General features: G+C 32.8%; 2 protein-coding genes across 2 annotated transcripts in view; both read right to left on the bottom strand.

Annotated features, from left to right (window-relative positions):
• LOC148953921 (bifunctional glutamate/proline--tRNA ligase-like) overlaps positions 1-6,973 on the bottom strand; it is a 58,111-nt gene extending 51,138 nt beyond the window's left edge. The window contains exon 1 of the mRNA XM_089086853.1: positions 6,903-6,973. Coding sequence (XP_088942979.1) covers positions 6,903-6,938 — 36 coding nt within the window. The 5' untranslated portion in view covers positions 6,939-6,973. The remainder of the gene's footprint in view (positions 1-6,902) is intronic.
• A 28-nt stretch (positions 6,974-7,001) lies between these two features.
• The window catches only part of LOC148953927 (bifunctional glutamate/proline--tRNA ligase-like), a 29,077-nt gene continuing 15,148 nt past the window's right edge, over positions 7,002-20,930 (bottom strand). Inside the window, exons 5-7 of the mRNA XM_089086023.1 lie at positions 20,188-20,359; positions 12,095-12,328; positions 7,002-7,047 (exon numbers count right to left, since the gene is read on the bottom strand). Coding sequence (XP_088942149.1) covers positions 7,002-7,047; positions 12,095-12,328; positions 20,188-20,359 — 452 coding nt within the window. The remainder of the gene's footprint in view (positions 7,048-12,094; positions 12,329-20,187; positions 20,360-20,930) is intronic.

A 20,930-nucleotide genomic window follows, 5' to 3' on the forward strand; every position in this document is an offset into this window, starting at 1 on the left:
ATTTCCAATTTTAAATAATGTAACCAAAATTAGTGAATAATCGATAGCATATATTAAGTAATACCACTAGGATGATTAAATTATTAAAATAATAATATCATTAAATAGAAACATATTAACATTAAGTCATTCAATGTTAACCGGAGATTTTCTTCTTGTCCAGCTGAAAGAGCTCGTGATGGCCGATTTGATAAATCATAACCTGAAAGGAGGGATGCCTTTTAATAAGTTACGAACAACAAAAGTTTTGACTCCTATTCTAATGCACCCCCTAGATTATGTTTCTTATCTTCCATAGTGTACTGATAATACTAAATGCAAACAATTATTTACAGAGACGCATCTTATTCTGTCCATTTTTGGGATTTTATTATTTTAAGGATTAACAAACAAAATGATAGCATACTTTAGTCACATAATTAAAATTTTTATTTTTCTAAATAATATTATTGACCATTTTACTTTTGCAAATATAATTATTAAATGTATAGTAAACTTGGTAGTGATGTATTATCCCGACCCCACTCAAGAAGGGACGTTATTAAACAATTCTTACTTCAGAATATGTAGAAAATTCGTAGCTAACAAATTCTGCATGTAGTCCACCTATATTTTCCCCCCCAAGTCCTCTAATGTACTAATATATAACCCACCTCTCATGCAGGAAAAAATAAAGATTAATTTGTTTTAAACAGCTCGTGGGAACGAATTTTAATTAAGCTGTGATAAAAATCACTAATGACCAAAACTCTAAAAAAAACAAAGTTTTAATAAAAATCGATAGAACAAGAGATTTAGTTTACTTAAAATATGTAAAGTCAAAGACCCTAGCGTGCACCCCTTCCCCCCCCCAAAAAAAAAATACATGTTTTAGTGTCGCTTCTGCATTAAATGCAGTTACATTTTTATTTTTGTCGTAACGAAAGCCGAGAATGTCATTTTTTACAACAACAACAGCAATCTTAGAGCTAGCCTAAAGCAAAACAACTGAGCCTGTGAAACAAATTTATTGCAAACTAACTTACCCTTGCGAAACAAATTTGTTACGAACAAAAACAAATTAGTATTTTTTTTGTTAATTACTCATTTAGTGCTTTGGAGTATTGTCCTGCTGGATTTAATTGGATTTACTGAATATAATTTGTGTTTATTTGCCTTTTCTCTGTGCATAACCTTAGTTGTACACAACATCAGTGTTTTGTAGCCTAGTGAGTTAGTGACAGTTTGCTTCACTATTTGTCAGGTTACCGAATGTAATAGTTTAATATTATAAAATAAAAGATTAAATTAAAACTATATTGAACAAAAATTAAAGCTCAATAAATGTTTTTAAACATCTTCCAAACATAAATGACTCAAATATTAAATTTTATAAATTAATAAAACATCAATTCCCTTTTAGCAATTATAAATTAGAGACATTTTCTAAAAGTTACCTTTATCTATAAATTCAAACAAATTATATTTAAGGAACGTAATGACAAAAAAAATTAACATATATATATATATATATATATATATAATATATATATATATATATATATATATATATATAATATATATATATATATATATATATATATATATTGTAAATATTTTCTTCTCATTTTTATCAAAATTGGCCGAATTTCGGTGGCGGTGCACAAAATGGGTTTGTACAATAATTAAAATATTTTCCGAAATTTAATTGAAACTATAAATTCAAGAAATGTATGGGAATTCGTGTGATTAGAAATAAGGGAAAAGCCAACGAAGTAATAATTTATAATTTCGTTATATCATACATTTGGTTCTTGCAATATTGTACGAGCCACAATTTTTGGTCAATATTTACAAAATCATATTATTGAGTTAGGAATAAAGTGAATACACCATTCGATGCCTTTTTTATGCTGATTACGAACATAACAATCATTTCTATCGGAACTGAATTTTATCCCCCCCCCCCAGTTTAAACTTACCTCCCATTTACATCAGAAATAAAATTTGCCCCCCCTCCCCCTAATGTAGAAATATATACCCTGAATTGGCATATATAGGGGGCTATATTGGCATATAATTGGCATATAGGGGGCTATATTGGCATATAATTGGCATATATGAATTGGCTAAAATTTGCCGTATTCACCATTACGGCATCGAATGGTGTATTCACTTTATTCCTAACTCAATAATATGATTTGGTAAATATTGACCCAATTTTTTCCTTGAATAACAAAATAAACAGAAATTATGAACAATACAAAAATAGTTCAGAAACTATTTTTATTTTAGATAATTATTTTCTGTATTTACTACAATTTCCTATTGACAACAGAAAAATTGAGAATATTTGATTTTTTTTTTTGTGAAGGTGGAGGGGGGTTGGCCAGTTAAAGATTTACAACATTAAGATTATAAAGGAAAAGATAAAAAAAATATATTATAAAAAACTTAAAGCTAAATAGGTAGTTATGTATTAAACCAAACACAGTCGAGAAGTTTACTTACTTGAATCTGCGAAAAACAGGTTAACCTTTCTGCATTCGGGGCAATTAACTCGGCTCAGTGACATGAAGTACGATATAGGTATATTTTAATTAAATACTGAATATATAGAGTTTGTATTTTAGTTAGGTTTTTTTGTTGTTGTTTTCATAATTTTGTTGCTAAAATATAATAATTTCATCATATTTTAGTATATTGCTTTACGATTAACCTAATTTAACTTCTTGAATGTGTTTGGTATAATACGTATGAGCCACTCAATAGATTGAAAATACATTACCATTGCATTTACGCTAGCCATTTTTTTTTCTGATTTTTCACTAAGAGCACTATCTGTAACTATGAAGGTCTATTCTTTAAATGACTTCAATTCTGATATGTCTGAGGGCAAAAATCTTTTCTTCCATTCATTCATTCATTTCAGTCATTTGAAAATTGCTCAACTTATGACTTTAATAAAAATGGATTTGACTTCTTTGGCTGTTCTGTTACTATGCCTTAAAAAATTAGCGCAGCAATTATCGCGAATTTTAGTTACGTGGTAAATTTTTCCATGGAGAAATTTCCCGTGGGGGAAGGGAATTTTCCATGGAGATGGACATGGATTTTCCAACTTTATTTAAAAACGATCAGCAATTAAATATAAAACCAGTTTTTCAACTTAAAGTAAGGAGCAACATTAAAACTTAATACGAACAGAAAATATCAATCAAACAGTTTGTCGTAACAAACTGTAAGTAAGGAGCGATCCGGCTCAATAGTAACCGAAAGTCTAAAAAACTTTAAACTTTCAATCAGGGATTTCATATTTTCCATTCAATTGTGTATTATTTATTATGACGCACTAAAAAAAATATTGTAAAGTACTGAGCACGCCTTTAGGCTTATTGGTTTTTGTTTTATTTTGTTTCGCTTTTAAAATAAAAATTTATTTCTGTAAAAAAGAAGGGAAATTAAATTGTTAATCAGAAGAGTATAATAAAAATATTTTGTAGAAAGGGGTATATTTTCAATTCATGCACCAAAAGTAATTACTTTTCTTCTTTTTGGTATCTAATGTTTATAAAAGTAAATCAGATACACATAGAAATCAGCAATTTGAACTTTAGCGTAAAGAACGAGGTACTGACTAGGGGGCAAATCCCCTGATATATGTCAAAAATTTACGAATATAGAAGTTCGTTACGTAAGTTAATTCGTGAGTTAGGTCAGATCAAAATTCCGAGAAAGCCATTTAGCCAAACAAAAGGAAATTGTGTTTACCTGAGAAATTTTGCCTTTTCAAACAGTTCGTGGTAACGAACTGTAATTAAGGAGCGACCCGGCTCAATGGTAACCGAAACTCTAAAAAATGGAATTTTGATACCAATAGATACATCAAAAGAATCAGATTTTAAATCTGATTTAAAACATAAAAGTTTCATCAAGTTTAATATTATCTATCAAAAGTTACGCGCCTGAGAAAATTTGGCTTATTTTCGAGAAAAGGCGGAAAGACCCCTAAAAGTTATAGAAACTTAATGAAATTCACAGCATCATATTTAGTGTATCAGAGAACCCTACTGTAGAGGTTTCAAACTCCTATCTACAAAAATGTGGAATTTTGCATTTTTTGCCAGAAGAAAGATCACGGGTGCGTGTTTATTTATTTATTATTTTTTTCCCCCAGGGTTAATCGTATTGACCCAGTGGTCCTAGAATATCGTAAGAGGGCTCATTGGAACGGAAATTAAAAGTTCTAGTGCCCTTTTTAAGTGACAAAAAAAAATGGAGGGCAACTAGGCCCCCTCCCACTCTCATTTTTTTCTCAAAGTCACCCAATTAAAATTTCGAGATAGCCATTTTGTTTAGCATAGTCGAAAATCTAATAAATATGTCTTTTAAGATGACTTAAGCCCCCCCAGTTCCCCGGGGAAGGGCTGCAAGTTATGAAATTTGCCCATTGCTTACATATTTTTTTGGCTTTGGGGAATTATACATAAATTTTCTGGAGGAATTTTTTTCTTGGGGGGGGGGGAGGAGGGATGGAGAAGGGGGTTAATTGGGAGAATATTTCCGTGGAGGATGTTTCTTTGGGGTAAGGGACATTTCTATGAAGGGGGCGCCGGATTTCCAAGCATTATTTAAAAAACGATCAGAAATTAAATTAAAAAAAACTAGTTTTTTCAACTGAAAGTAAGAGGCAACATTAGAACTTCAAATGAACAGAAATTATTACGTATATGATGGGCTCCTCCCCCAAGTCAATACCTCGCTCTTTACGCTACAGTTTTTTTTAGTGCTTTCAAAAGAGCTATCTATTCTAATCTAACGGCCTTTGTGATTCAGGGGTGTGTGAATTAAATTTTTTTTTTTACTTTTAACGTAAAGAGCGTGGTATTGACTAAGGGGAGAACCCCATCATATACGTAATAACATATACGTAATAAAAAACAAAAACAAAAAAAAACAAGAGATACAGCTCAATAGTAAGTCAAACTTTTAAAAACGGGACTTTGATGTCAATAAATGTATCAAAAGAATGGGCTTATAACGCTGATTCTAAATATATGAATTTTATTAAGTTTAGTATTTTTCATCAAGGCTACGAGCCTGAGAAAACTTACCTGATTTTTTAAAGAGGGGGGAAACATCCCCTACAAGTGAAAAATTTTTAATGAAAATCACACCGTCAGATTCGGCGTATCAGAAAACCCTATAACATAGGTTTCAAGCTCATATCTGCAAAAATCTGCAACTTTGTATTTTTCTTCCAGAAGAAAAATAAACGAATAAAGAAGTTCGTTACGTAACTTAATTTGTAAATTACGTCAGAACCTAATTTAGAGACAGCCATTTAGCAAAAGAAAAGTAAAATTTTTGTGGAAACTTTGTTTACTTATTCAATGACGGCGAGCCAAAACAAAAGCTGCATTAACTAAAAAACGATCAGAAATTAAATAAAAAAAACAAGTTTTTTAAACTGAAAGTAAGGAGCGACATTAAAACTTAAAACGAACAGAAATTATTCCGTATATGAAAGGGGCTGTCCCCTCCTCAACGCCTCGCTCTTTACGCTAAAGTTTGTTTATTGTCTTAAAACATTAAGTTGTGAGACAGTAGTCAAACTTTAGCGTAAAGAGCGAGGCGTTGAGGAGGGGACAGCCCTTTTCATATACGGAATAATTTCTGTTCGTTTTAAGTTTTAATGTCGCTCCTTACTTTCAGTTTAAAAAACTTGTTTTTTTTATTTAATAATAAAAAGGAACAAAACATACGGGTTGTTTCAAAAATATTGATTTCTCTTCCCTTTTTTGGGGACAAGTTTTATGCATAAAAATCATTTGTAAGCTTATTTTATTTTTAAAGGGACATTTTTAACAGCAAAAAAACTAACTAAAATTAGGATTTTCTAATTTTGTATGTAGTCAAATTTAACGAAAACAAAGCATTGAAAGTGCAATAACTTCAGACTCAAAGCGTCTTTCAAGATTTCTATTTGACTACCGTACCGCAATATTAATATATTTAGAGTAACAGTACTCAACATGAAGAAAGCAACCTCATATTTTTTTGGCCCATTTCTCTTACATTTTTTAGCTTTCTTTAATAAGGGTAAACGTCTAGCAGCATAAAATTTTAATTAAAAATAGGATTATCTGATTTACTATTTAGTACCAATTATCATAAACACTGCATTGAAAGCACCGAAATTTCAGATTCAGAAGATGTCTAAATATACATAAACTGTATTGGCAGTGCTGTAATTCATTTCTCAAAGGGCTATCCAAAAGTAGATAAAGTTTTCCTCTGTAACCGCCAAGAGCGGGTCTTAGTGTTCTTTCAACTGCATAATGCATTTACTTTCTTATACGTTGTTTATTTTTAATTCTAAAATATACTTTTTCGATACCCCTCGTAATAAACTCTTAGAAGTTTTGGAATTGTTAATAATACTTTGTTACAATAATAATAATATGACTGTCATAGCAATCAAAGATTGAATTATTCAAGATTCAAGTGTCTCTCTGATATGCTAACGAAATCATATCCGAGCACCGCCTCATACTTCAACAAATCATTATATAGACCACCCTAACAGTCCGTGGCCGATCCAGCCCCCCCCCCCCTAACGTAGTGTAATTTACTTAATTAACGCAAGTTTACGTTAATTAAACTTGCTCCTAACGTAAGTTGATCGGATCAACCTATTTTGCGCCCCCTCCCCTAAAAGAAATCCTGGATCCGGCCTCGCTGACTGTCATTGAGGGCGACCCAGAATTTTTAGAATCCATGACCTTTTTAAAAAGAAAAATACTAAACTTTCGGATTCTCAATGGTTCTTAGAAATTCCCTACATTGGCATTGGACTTGCTCCATTTCAAAACAGATTATTCAACTGCGAACTAGTGGAAAAATTATTTGTATGTACTTACTTGCTTATTAATGGCCCAAATTTTGTCCCAGCCCATGTTTAATAAAGATCGTGATGATCCTTGAGAAATAATAAATTTTTTAATTCATTCCACAGTCATTTATCTTTGAAGCACTCTGCTAACATTAGGCATTCTTGGATCATCCCTTGAAAAAAAAAAAAAAAGAAAAAAAAAAGAACATATTAACGATTTTAAATTTTAATTAATATGTACCAAAAAAAAGATTCTAACGCACTTCTTTGGGTCATAATGAAAGAAAGGTTGAAATGGCTAGAACACATTTTGTGGATTAAGGATGACGTATTGTCAAAGATCCCCCTTTTCGGCCAAATCTAGGGGCAAAAAAAAAGCTGGTCAACCCTGACTGGGGTGGACGATGGTCGTAAGAAAGGAATTCAAGGACATTGGAACTTCGTGGGAGGATGTAAAGAGTGACGCTTTGAATAGATATGGATGGAGACGGAGCGTGCGTAATCCTGTTGGCCTCAGGCAGCATGGTGCAATAGTGAGTTGTTAGTCGTACTAGTAGATTTTAAATTCATTTATCTCTGTCCCAGTCTCCACTGTTTCATCCGGGATTTTAATTGAGCGGACTTTTTTCTAAAAATTAACCTATGACTAACTTCTTCATAATTAAACAAAATAAAAACAAAAGAATTTTTTAGAATATTCTGAATTCCAGAAAATAAAAAAACCTTCCTACTTCAAAATGATTTTCAGTTGGAACCACATAAACCTAGACCTTCAATTGAAATCAAAATTGTATTATTATTTATTACCATATTTATGTTATTCTATACTATATTATAATTGTTATTCTATATTGTAATTGTTTATTAATATATATATATATATATATATATATATATATATATATATATATATATATATATATATATATATATATATATATAATATTTCATTACTATATTATTATTAAGTGCTTAATTTAATATTAAATTAAGGTTATTTTGAACTTTTCTAGTTCTGATAGGTCACACTATTAATCGTACCAGTTGTTATTATTTCCTGATGAATCAATCTTAAATAGCCAAAGGTTCATCTCTTCTCAGTTTTCCATAATAAAATTTTTATTATAAGCCAAACAAGGCCATACAACACAATATCCAATAATACGCATTACAATATAAATAAAACAAATATCAATATCCCCCAACATCCCCCAAAAAAATGAGCTTAAAACAACATGCTTTCCTAAACATTTCATTAATATCCATTTAAGAGTCGTCTGCAGGATTCCTGTGAACTTGAGAGCCTAATCCTAAAAATTACTTCTGAAATGAGAAAGTAGCTGGCCCTCTATAAACACTCCACTTCAAGGGGCCACTCTATTTCAAGAACTCCATTTCAAGTGGGGCCATATCCCTCACTTCTAAATTATATCTGAGACAAGAGTAATTGGCATTTGGGGATAGCCCTTTCCTTTTGAAACCTTTATTCTATTTTATAATTCATTCAAATATAAAATCAAAACACAGTAAGTCAAATTTATAAAAAATTTCAAAGCAAAAACCTCTTTCGCATATGCATAAAACTTCAATGTCTCTGATATTACTTCCTGGATTCAAATCTGGAATTCAAGGATTGTCCATCATACTGATAATATGGAGCCAAGTATGTTCTTCAGATTTCGCATGTCAGAGCTACTAGGCGACGTTCTTGCAAGTTGTGTCGCTCAGAAGTGAATAGAAGAGTACCTGGGCCCAGCATTCTTCTTTCAAAAAATCTTTTTTCAATAGACAATTCATTCAAATATAAAATCAAGACCCAAACGTTTCGGTTCGTAAGTCAAATCTAAAATAAAATTTCAAATCAAAAACCTTTTTAGTATAGGCATAAAACTTCAATGTCTCCGATTTTCTTACTTTCCGGACTCAAATGTGGAATTCAAGAAATTCATTTCAAGACTTGTCCATTATACTGATAATATAGATCTGAGTATGTTCTTCAGAGCTACTAGGCAACATCCTTGCTTTGTCGGGTCCCTCAATAGTTAATAGAAGATCGGTTCGAATAGTTTTGATTTTCAAGATTTAACCGCCCTAACAATCTTTCAGATGATGTCGTATATTTTGAAAGCCTTGCACAATTCAAGAGCTCATTAGCCAGCAGTGATTTTCACCAGTATAAATTAGAAGATCCCAGCTCTAGTATGAGGCTGAAAATGCTCAGTTATAAGAAGATGTAGACTTTAGGCAGGTTCTTACTTACCGTATTAAGCAAGGCTTCCTTCACCGGGCCCTAATAGTGCCTTACGATCTTAACAAACACAAAGACTTATCAAGATACCTTCAAAGTGTGGCTTCAATGTTAAGACTAAATTTTCACAATTCAATGTCCACATTGTTCCTTTGATAGCGGAAGTACAAATATTTTGATTTTGATTATTATTGGCTGATTCATAAAAACTGAGTCAAGATCCATGCCACAAACCCCACTGCCTCCATACCAAAATACCAATTCTTGGAAAGAATTGAGAGACTTAAGAAGTCAATTCTTGGGCTGACTCATAAAAACTGAAAAACATAAAAAACTCATACGAACCCAGCTCTAGTTCTGAAATATGAAGTTTTGATTTGTGTTTGTTGCATTGGTATTAGTTACTTAACGTGGTTTATTGTATCTTTGTATTATGCAAGAGAAGAAAAATCTTTCTTGGCTATGTTAGTAATAAATCTAACAATTAAGCCACTCATCTCAAACATATGATAGTCCTACTCCACCTAATACAGCTTCTGTTTAATACAGCCAAGATCTTTTCAGTTTCTACCGTGGCATCCCCAAATAAGCTGCATTTGCTAACTAGTCAAATACTCACAGCTTTAAGTCAGTACCACATTATTCACGTGTCTATTTACTGAAAGCTGTGCACAATTCAAGAGCTCAGTGCCCAGTAGTGATATTTAGCAGTATGAATATGAAGACCCCAGCTTTAATTTTGAAATATCAAGTATTGATTTTTGTTTTGTGTAGTAGTATTTTATTTTATTTGTTGCTGCAGGTTTATATTTTTATTTTTTTATTATAAGAAACAAACGAAAGCCTCTTTTTTGTGTTAATAACAATAAACGAATTTGATAGTCCTACCCCTTGTAAAACAGGTTTTATTTGATCCTATCAGCTTCAACCGTAACATCCCCAAATAAGCTGCATTTTTTACGTCCACTGTAGACTGTAGCGTCTTCTTTTTCCAAACATGATACACCTCTGATACCGCGCTGATCGTCCCTGGCAATATACGTCATAACCTTAGTTCAGTTTCCATAATTTCCTCGTGATGTGTAGATCTGAAACATTTGTCATGCGCTTGAGTGATGGCGGAGCATGAATCTTTTATTATTTTAAATATGTATCACATTTTTTTTAACGGGGAGAATAGCCTTTGTCGATACTGTATATTATGTATACTGAATCACAGTAAATCACAGTAGAATCACAGTAAATCACAGTAGAATCACAGTAAATGAGTAGAATCACAGGAAATCACTACTTCATCGAAGCGAAAATAATTCACCATTTATAACCGACTTATATATCAATAAATTGAGACAAGTTAATTTATAAAGAATTGCAGCTGTATTAATTCCAACTATACTGCCGGGTCGTGCCCCCTAAGCTATGAGCTACATAATTTAGTGTAGGTAGCAGTATATCAGTCTACAAGGTCAGAGTACAAAATCAAAGTGAGCGACGGGGCAAAAAGGAAACAGGGGAAGTTCAGTCAAAAAGGGATTAACACATACTAGGTAAATATATATATTATAATATTTAAAAACATTGTAAAGAGATAAAAAAAAAAAAAAAAAAATGAAACTAACCATCGATCAATGTATACAGGCTTTCTCTTAAAAAAAAATTTGTTTTTAAAAAAACTTACAAATAGATATATACTATGTTTATCACAAAAATGATAAGAAAAAAAATCTAAGTAAGCGACAGAATGAAGAATGAAAAGCGAGAAAATAAGTCATACGACAGCAAAATACATGGTTAATAAAGAATATTAGACTATTAAATAAAATCAGAGGCAGTTTTATGGGGAAAAAAAGGGCGTTTGCCCCCCGTGTAGACATTCTAAGGGCTCAAAATTTCCAATAAACAATCTAACGGTTATAATATTTTGTAATTTTTGAAATTTCATTTTTATAAAAATAAAGTAGAGGGCGCAATTAGTAAATTATACATTATTAATGAATTGACAAAATAAATTAAAAATAAAAACAATTAAACAATATTAATTAAATAAATAATTCAAATAATTAATAATATTTAAGTAATTTAAAAAACAATGAACTAAAAAATAAATTATTAATTAATTAGTAAACTGAAAATAATTTTGCTAATAAATGATTATTATTTTTTAATTTGCCACGAAATTGTTGTGGGAGACAAGAGTGGGAGATAATCCAGATTTTACCCCGAGCGCGAGAGATGCAAAAACCATTAGTGAATAAAACATTCTGTTGAAGGAAATGCAAATTGAAAAGAAATAAATAACTATCCATCAACATGTTCTTCGTTAACGCATACAAGCTTTCCCTTAGAAAAAAGCATGTTTGCCAAACACCCAAAAATAAATATAACTTCAGTAAAGATTACTCTGATCAAAAACATGAGAGGAAAAAAAAAACAGAGTAAGTGAGGACTGTTTAGGACTAACCAGCCATAAAACAGCACACTACAAAGCATAATAAACTATATTAGTTTATTTTTCAATATAACTATATTGAAAAAAAATATTCTGTTTAAAGAAATATAATTAAAAAGAAGAAACTAACCATCCATCAACATATCCTTCGTTGACAAACCATGCAAGCTTTCTCTTCGATAGAACTGCATTATTCATACACAATCGGGCGTAAGGAAATACAAATTGAAAAGAAATAAATAACTATCCATCAACATGTCCTTCGTTAACGCATACAAGCTTTCCCTTAGACAAAAGCATGTTTGCCAAACACCCAAAAATAAATATAACTTCAGTAAAGATTACTCTGATCAAAAACATGAGAGGAAAAAAAACAGAGTAACTGAGGACTGTTTAGGACTAACCAGCCATAAAACAGCGCACTACAAAACATAATAAACTATATTATTTTATTTTTCAATAAACCTATATTGAAAAAAAAATGTTCTGTTTAAAGAAATATAATTAAAAAGAAGAAACTAACCATCCATTAACATATCCTTCGTTGACAAACCTTGTAAGCTTTCTCTTCGATAGAACTGTATTATTCATACACAATCGGGCGTAGTCATGAATATAAGGCTTTCTTATGCCCAAAGCATCACAAAGCCAGTAGTACTGGGCATTTCTATCATGGTATTCTGTTGTTCTCAGAGCATGTGTGACTCCCTCTTCGGAATCAACGATGGGACATGCGAAATCATAAGTAGGGTAGGCCCTGTAAAAGACGAAAAATTAAACCACCTGCCTCCATTCTTCTGTTACGTTATGCTTGTGTTATAGTTATATTATAGTTTGTAACTTAGGACACATGAGGAACGGGATAACTGTTTTTGTTCGGTTTCTTCATTTGACAGCGCAAAACTAGTAATAGCTTAAACCACAGCCGTGGTCAAAACTGAACTACGCGAAGCAGGGTAGAGAGAGGGTCAATAGCATAATTGAAGCTATGTAACTGAGATTTGGCTAGAAAAGGCGTTGAATTTTATCTAATCAGGTAATTTCTATTCGATTATAAAGTCTAAACTTTAAGAGATACTTAAATGAGGCTGAAATGAAATCGTCAAAATGCCTGTTTTAAAAGCAATGAAGAGCATTTCTTGTCTTCTCTTTTTCAAGAGGGCTTCCAGGGAGTATCCCTGGTCAAAGAGCCTCGCAGTGGTTGATGATGTATGTGCTTTCACTCTTTGCTATAGTTCCTGCATTGTTTATGGATAAATATCTACCTGTTTCAATGCTGGTCAGTATTTGACATTAGAAGTTATTATTCCTATGTTGAGAAGACTTATTCCTATGGTGTTCATTATGGCTGGGAGCACTAATTTTACAAAGAAAGGAATTGATTCTACCGACATCTTTTAAGTTTGTCTATTTCAACTGGGTATGTTTTATTTTATTATTATTTTCTTTTTTTTTTACAATTTTCGTGGCTCTCTCAAAAATGAAGATATGGCTCTACTTGTAATTCCCTCATTTTATTTCTGTGATGTGTTTATTGTACCTTTACTTGAATAGTCACCACATCGAAACGATCTTGGATCAATTGCAGAGGTTGGGTACATGGGCGTAGGCAGCATTAGGTAGCATATTGTCAAGGGTGGGGAGGGGCAGTCGATAGCGTGATGGAGTTTTATCAACTACTTTTTCCAAACCATCTGCTTTTTCAGCCATATTTAATGTAAGTTTGAAGGTCTAGGGGGGGGGGCAGCTGCCCCCTGCCCCCCTCCCTCTACCATGGTTGGGTATAAGGGTTTCTAGAAGCTTTTCGATTCCGGGCACGTTTAAGAGGACTTTTCAAAGCACCGGAAAAAAAACATGCATATTTTATGACTGGTCTGACGCACGATGTGAAATGGGGCAAGATAAACCGGGCAGCACAGTAGACAGAATATACAGTAAGCTTATCGCAGATCATTTCTGGTCATCGTGAACAAAAAGCTCCTCCTACTTCTTTCTGCCTTAGCTTGTTTAGCCTGTTTTATAATGGGTTTTTGTACCAGTAAGCTTATCGCAGATCATTTCTGGTCATCGTAAACAAAAAGCTCCTCCCACTTCTTTCTGCCTTAGCTTGTTTAGCCTGTTTATAATGGGTTTTATAATGTCCCGGTTTTTATAATGGGAGAGATAGAGAATGATCATACTGTCTAATTATATAAACTGTGCCCGGCAGGGAGGAGTTTTGCGTCTTAAAATAACTTCTAGCTTTCTGGAGCAGGAGAATCTCACTTTGCTGAGGTCTTCAGCCCTCTTGAGGTCTAAAGAAAAATGAGCTCTAAGAAAGGGTATTATATCTAAACTCAGGTATTCCTACATTATCACTGGCTCTAGTAGTCGGTTGATGGTAAAGGGTCAAATATTCTTATTGTATCAGCATTTCATGATCTTTGAGATAGTTTTGAATCTGCATTGTTAGTCTGCTTTTTAGGACTCTTCAAGGAGAAGTAACTGCAATGTTTGCAAATCCCATGTTTCCGACAACACCGATCCCCATACCTATTAGTAGGGGTGAACAATACTAATAATCACTTCAAATTGATGCAAAAGTAATGCACAAATTTAACTGATTAGTATTTTTTTTTAAGGACGAAAAGTACTGCCAAATATAAATAATACGTATTTTTTTACGGACGAAAAGTACAACCAAATTTAACTAATTAGTATTCCTGGGCCCTAGTGCAGACAAATTTAACTGATTAGTATTTTTTTTTTACGGACGAAAAGTACTGCCAAATATAAATAATACGTATTTAATACGGACGAAAAGTGCAACCAAATTTAAATAATTAGCATTCCTAGGCCGTAGTGCAGACAAATTTAACTGATTAGTATTTTTTTTTACGGACGAAAAGTACTGCCAAATGTAAATAATACGTATTTTTTACCGACAAAAAGTGCAACCAAATTTAAATAATTAGTATTCCTAGGCCCTAGTGCAGACAAATTTAACTGATTAGTATTTTTTTTTACGGACGAAAATTACTGCCAAATAAAAATAATACGTATTTTTTACGGACGAAAAGTGCAACCAAATTTAACTAATTAGTATTCCTAGTATATTCTCTGAGGCCAACCTGACTCTTGTACATGATAATGGTAATAAGCTTACCTAAGCTATGGATGTCAGGTATTGTGTTATCTTGGAACGATAATTTCGACAGGACCTGTGCCTGTCATCATCAGGTTCAAATTCAAAACTCTTGCCAGAATATAAAATCACTAAATAAAATAAAACTAAAATCACTGAACAACACTAATAATAAGTCGAACCTGGAATTATTGTTGTAATATGGCTCGGATTTTGGTAGAGGCATTGATGGCCGCTATCCAAGTAGATCTCAAAAAGGTTGGGTCTTTAGAAGTATGGTGGAGTTTTTTGCGAGTTCTTAGCCTATGGGTAATGGGTTCCCAAATTTCACTGATGCGGAACTCTCCATTGTCTTTATTAATGGCTGGTTTGTTTTTAGCAATTTCCAGAGCTTCTCTGATTTTCTGCTTTAAGAGTTGTGGAACAATAGCAATGAGTTGAGCCTGGTCAAAATCAACGGAGTGAGAAGGGTTTTCAAAAATATGATGGGCCAGTCCAGAAAAAGTATCTTCCTCCTTAAGGTTTGTCTTTTTAAGGCAGGCATCAATGGAATCAGCATGTTCTTTTAATCGGTGATGTAGAAATCTCATGGTACGACCTATATAGGTATCACCACAACTGCAAGGAATCTCATATACTCCTTGTGGATCTGAAGTGATTTTATCTTTGCCTTTGTTTAAGAAGGAGGAGACGGTCATTCCAGAAGGAAAAAACACCTTAAAGCCAAGCTTAGGGAATTTGGAGCTTAAAATGTCAGTAATCCCCTTAATATAAGGTATTGACAAAAAGGGTTTATCTTCTTCAGTCTTAGGGGAGCTCTTGGTTTTTGTGCTAATCTTTCTCCTGGAGATAACCTTATCAATGACGTGTTGGGGGTAGCCATTGCCTATAAGAACATCTTTTATATGATCAAGTTCAGCCTTCAGCTCCAAATCAGAGGAACACACTACAAACGCTCTATCAACCAGCGAATAGACTACAGAATTTTTAATTATTGGGTGGTTATAAGAGTCATATCTCAGATATCTATCACTATGAGTTGGCTTTCTATATACACTCAAGTCAAACCTAGTTTCCCGTTTGGTAATGAGAACATCTAAGAAGGGTAAACTGTGGTTATTTTCAAGTTCAATGGTGAACTTGATATCTGGATCCTGCTGGTTAAAAGTATTGAGAAGGGATCTTAATTTGTCTTCTGTCCCATTCCAAATTATTAGGCAATCATCTACATATCTCATGTAGAGTTGGAGATCCTTGAAGTCCTGCTTGAAGATATTATTTTCGATATATTGTAGAAACACCTCACTAAGAACTGGTGCCAAGGCTGATCCCATTGGTATGCCCCACTTCTGTTTGTAGGTTTGATGCCTGAAAGTGAATTAAGCATTGTTCAGACATAAAGACGTGAGAATAATGATGTCTGTGGTGTCTAAGCTGGTCAGTTCTTTCCAGGAATCATCATTTTCCAAAGCTGATTGTAAAGCTGGTATAAGTCGGGGCAAGGGTATGCTAGTAAACAGAGATATCTGAACAATGCTTACTTCACTTTCAGGCATCAAACCTACAAACAGAAGTGGGGCATACCAATGGGATCAGCCTTGGCACCAGTTCTTAGTGAGGTGTTTCTACAATATATCGAAAATAATATCTTCAAGCAGGACTTCAAGGATCTCCAACTCTACATGAGATATGTAGATGATTGCCTAATAATTTGGAATGGGACAGAAGACAAATTAAGATCCTTTCTCAATACTTTTAACCAGCAGGATCCAGATATCAAGTTCACCATTGAACTTGAAAATAACCACAGTTTACCCTTCTTAGATGTTCTGATTACCAAACGGGAAACTAGGTTTGACTTGAGTGTATATAGAAAGCCAACTCATAGTGATAGATATCTGAGATATGACTCTTATAACCACCCAAAAAAAAAAAAAAAAAAAAAAAAAAAAAAAAAAATTCTGTAGTCTATTCGCTGGTTGATAGAGCGTTTGTAGTGTGTTCCTCTGATTTGGAGCTGAAGGCTGAAATTGATCACTTAAAAGATGTTCTAATAGGCAATGGCTAGCCCCAGCAAGTCATTGATAAGGTTATCTCCAGGAGAAAGAGTAGCAGAAACACCAAAAGCTTACCTAACACTGAAGAAGAAAAACCCTTTTTGTCATTACCTTATATTAAGGGGATTACTGAAATTTTAAGCTCCAAATTCACTAAGCTAGGCTTTACGGTGTTTTTTCCTTCTGGAATGACCGTCACCTCCTTCTTAAACAGAGGCAAAGATAAAATCACTTCAGATCCACCAGGAGTATATGAGATTCCTTGCAGTTGTGGTGATACCTATATAGGTCGTACCATGAGATCTCTACATCACCGATTAAAAGAACATGCTGATTCCATTGATGCCTGCCTTAAAAAGACAAAGCTTAAGGAGGAAGATAATTTTTCTGCACTGGCCCTTCATATTTTTGAAAACCCTTCTCACTCCATTAATTTTCACCAGGCTCAACTTATTGCTATTGTTCCACAACTCTTAAAGCAGAAAATCAGAGAAGCTCTGGAAATTGCTAAAAACAAACCAGCCATCAATAAAGACAATGGAGAGTTCCGCATCAGTGAAATTTGGGAAACCATTACCCATAGGCTAAGAACTCGCAAAAAACTCCACCATACTTCTAAAGACCCAACCTTTTTGAGATCTACTAGGATAGCGGCCATCAATGCCTCTACCAAAATCCGAGCCATATTACAACAATAATTCCAGGTTCGACTTATTATTAGTGTTGTTCAGTGATTTTAGTTTTATTTTATTTAGTGGTTTTATATTCTGGCAAGAGTCTTGAATTTGAACCTGATGATGACAGGCACAGGTGCTGTCAAAATTATCGTTCCAAGATAACACAATACCTGACATCCATAGCTTAGGTAAGCTTATTACCATTATCATGTAGTATTCCTAGGCCCTAGTGCGGACAAATTTAACTGATTAGTATTTTTTTTTACGGACGAAAAGTGCAACCAAATTTAACTAATTAGTATTCATAGGCCCTGGTGCAGACAAATTTAATTGATTAGTATTTTTTTTTTAAGGACGAAATTTACTGACAAATATAAATAATTCGTATTTTTTACGGACGAAAAGTGCAACCAAATTTAACTAATTAGTATTCCTAGGCCCGAGTGCAGACAAAGTTAACTGATTAGTATTTTTTTTTTACGGACGAAAAGTGATGCCAAATATAAATAATACTTATTTTTTACCGACGAAAAGTGCAACCAAAGTTAACTAATTAGTATTCCTAGGCCCTAGTGCAGACAAATTTAACTGATTAGTATTTTTTTTTACGGACGAAAAGTACTGCCAAATATAAATAATACGTATTTTTTACGGACGAAAAGTGCAACCAAATTTAACTAATTAGTATTCCTAGGCCGTAGTGCAGACAAATTTAACTGATTAGTATTTTTTTTTACGGACGAAAAGTACTGCCAAATATAAATAATACGTATTTTTTACCGACGAAAAGTGCAACCAAATTTAACTAATTAGTATTCCTAGGCCCTAGTGCAGACAAATTTAACTGATTAGTATTTTTTTTTTTTACGGACGAAAAGTACTGCCAAATATAAATAATACGTATTTTTTACGGACGAAAAGTGCAACCAAATTTAACTAATTAGTATTCCTGGGCCCTAGTGCAGACAAATTTAACTGATTAGTATTTTTTTTACTGACGAAAAGTAATGCCAAATATAAATAATACGTATTTTTTACGGACGAAAAGTGCAACCAAATTTAACTAATTAGTATTCCTAGGCCCTAGTGCACACAAATTTAAATGATTAGTATTTTTTTTTTACGGACGAAAATTGCTTCAACATATAAATAATTCGTATTTTTTTTACGGACGAAAAGTGCAACTAAATAAATCTGATTAGTATTACTAGTCCCTAGTTCAGAAAAATTTAATTGATTAGTATTTTTTTTTTACGGACGACAAGTACTACCAAATATAAATAATACATATTTTTTACGGACGAAAAGTGCAACCAATTTTTACTAATTAGTATTCCTAGGCACTAGTGCAGACAAATTTAAATAATTAGTATTTTTTTTAAGGAAGAAAAGTACTGCCAAATATAAATAATACGTATTTTTTACGGACGAAAAGTGCAACCAAATTTAACTAATTAGTATTCCTAGGCCCTAGTGCAGACAAATTTAACTGATTAGTATTTTTTTTTTACGGACGAAAAGTACTGCCAAATATAAATAATACGTATTTTTTACCGACGAAAAGTGCAACCAAATTTAACTAATTAGTATTCCTAGGCCCTAGTGCAGACAAATTTAACTGATTAGTATTTTTTTTACGGACGAAAAGTACTGCCAAATATAAATAATACTTATTTTTTACGGACGAAAAGTGCAACCGAATTTAACTAATTAGTATTCCTAGGCCCTAGTGCAGACAAATTTAACTGATTAGTATTTTTTTTTACGGACGAAAAGCACTGTCAAATATAAATAATACGTATTTTTTACAGGCGAAAAGTGCAACCAAATTTAAATGATTAGTATTCCTAGGCACTAGTGCAGACAAATTTAACTGATTAGTATTTTTTTTTTACTGACGAAAAGTACTGCCAAATATAAATAATACGTATTTTTTTCCGACGAAAAGTGCAACCAAAATTATCTAATTAGTATTCATAGGCCCTAGTGCAAACAAATTTAACTGATTAGTATTTTTTTACGGACGAAAAGTACTGCCAAATATAAATAATACGTATTTTTTACAGGCGAAAAGTGCAACCAAATTTAACTGATTAGTATTCCTAGGCCCTAGTGCAGACAAATTTAACTGATTAGTGTTTTTTTTTAATGACGAAAAGGGCTGCCAAATATACCTAATTAGTATTTTTTATGGACGAAAAATACTACCAAATTTAACTAATTATTTTATTATCACGATTCAATATGGCAGGTGACAAAGCCTTGAAGATGATAACTACATCTTCAAGGGATATCAACGCCTTCTTAAGCTGTTTAGCGCCTAATGTTTTAGCTGTTTAGTGCCTTATATTTAAGCTTTTTTATTTAATTTAGCTACTTGTAGATTTGGCACCCGTTATTAGCAAAGAATGCATAACTCCATATGGAGGCCATATTATTATTAGGTCATGGAGGCCATTAAAAATTGAATTTCTATTCCAATTTCTTTTATAATACGTATGGTTAGACAAATTTTCAGCAACACAAGGTTCATTTCCAATGTCATTGGTGCTTAAATACTTTCCTACACCTGACAAGGAAGACGCACCAGTAGCAGCAGGACACGAGAAGACTGGAGACCCCTTGCCGATGCCCTAGGCGCCTCTGAGGGTAAAATAGGAGACCTACAATTTGAATAACGAAGACCTTATCTAGATGTTTAATCCTTGGAACACCAAACAGCATTTAAGATTGTATTTTTAAGAGTTAAAATCCTTACTTGTACTTATCGCCCGTTTTGACGTGGGGCTCATTTTTGCATCTATAAATGACTGGGTCACGCATACATCCATTAACAGAGGTCATATCAATTTTGACTCTTATGCAATACTTCTGTCCAAGCTCAGTTCCTTTCTTCATTTCTTCCCATATTTTAAGATTTTCTGCCGGTGCTAAAAAAAAGAGCAAAAATTTGTATTAATAAACAATTTTGAATCCTTCTTTTCAGTGGCTATTTTATATCTATATGAGTATTGAGTGATTCAGCACAACACATAATAATAAAGATAATAATAATGAAACAATATTAACAAATAATCAATAATAACCGAATAAAGTAGATAAATTGATAAACAGTAAAAATAGACAAATAAGTTCCGTTCGAATTTAAAAGTTTCTTCCGATTTTCTAGGATCATCAATTCGATACTATAACCTTAAAAGAAAAAGAAAAATAAACACGCATCTGTGATCTTTCTTCTGGAAAAATGTTCCACACAGAAAAGTTCCACATTTTTGTGGATAAGAGCTTGAAACCTCCACAGTAGGTTTAACTAATACGCTGAACCTAATGGTGCTATTTTCATTAGGTGGGAAAATGGCGTAACTTCCCTTTTTAGGGCTGTTTTCCCGATTTTTCAAAAATAAGGAATATTTTCTTAGGCTTGTAGTGTTTGATGTGTAACATTAACCTTAATGAAATTTATATATTAGGAACATAAAAAGCCAATTTGCTCGATGAATT

The sequence above is a fragment of the Artemia sp. Qi Xiang Cuo genome, chromosome 3 (assembly GCF_049724085.1).
Source record: "Artemia sp. Qi Xiang Cuo chromosome 3, ASM4972408v1, whole genome shotgun sequence".
Classification (NCBI taxonomy): Eukaryota; Metazoa; Arthropoda; class Branchiopoda; order Anostraca; family Artemiidae; genus Artemia; species Artemia sp. Qi Xiang Cuo.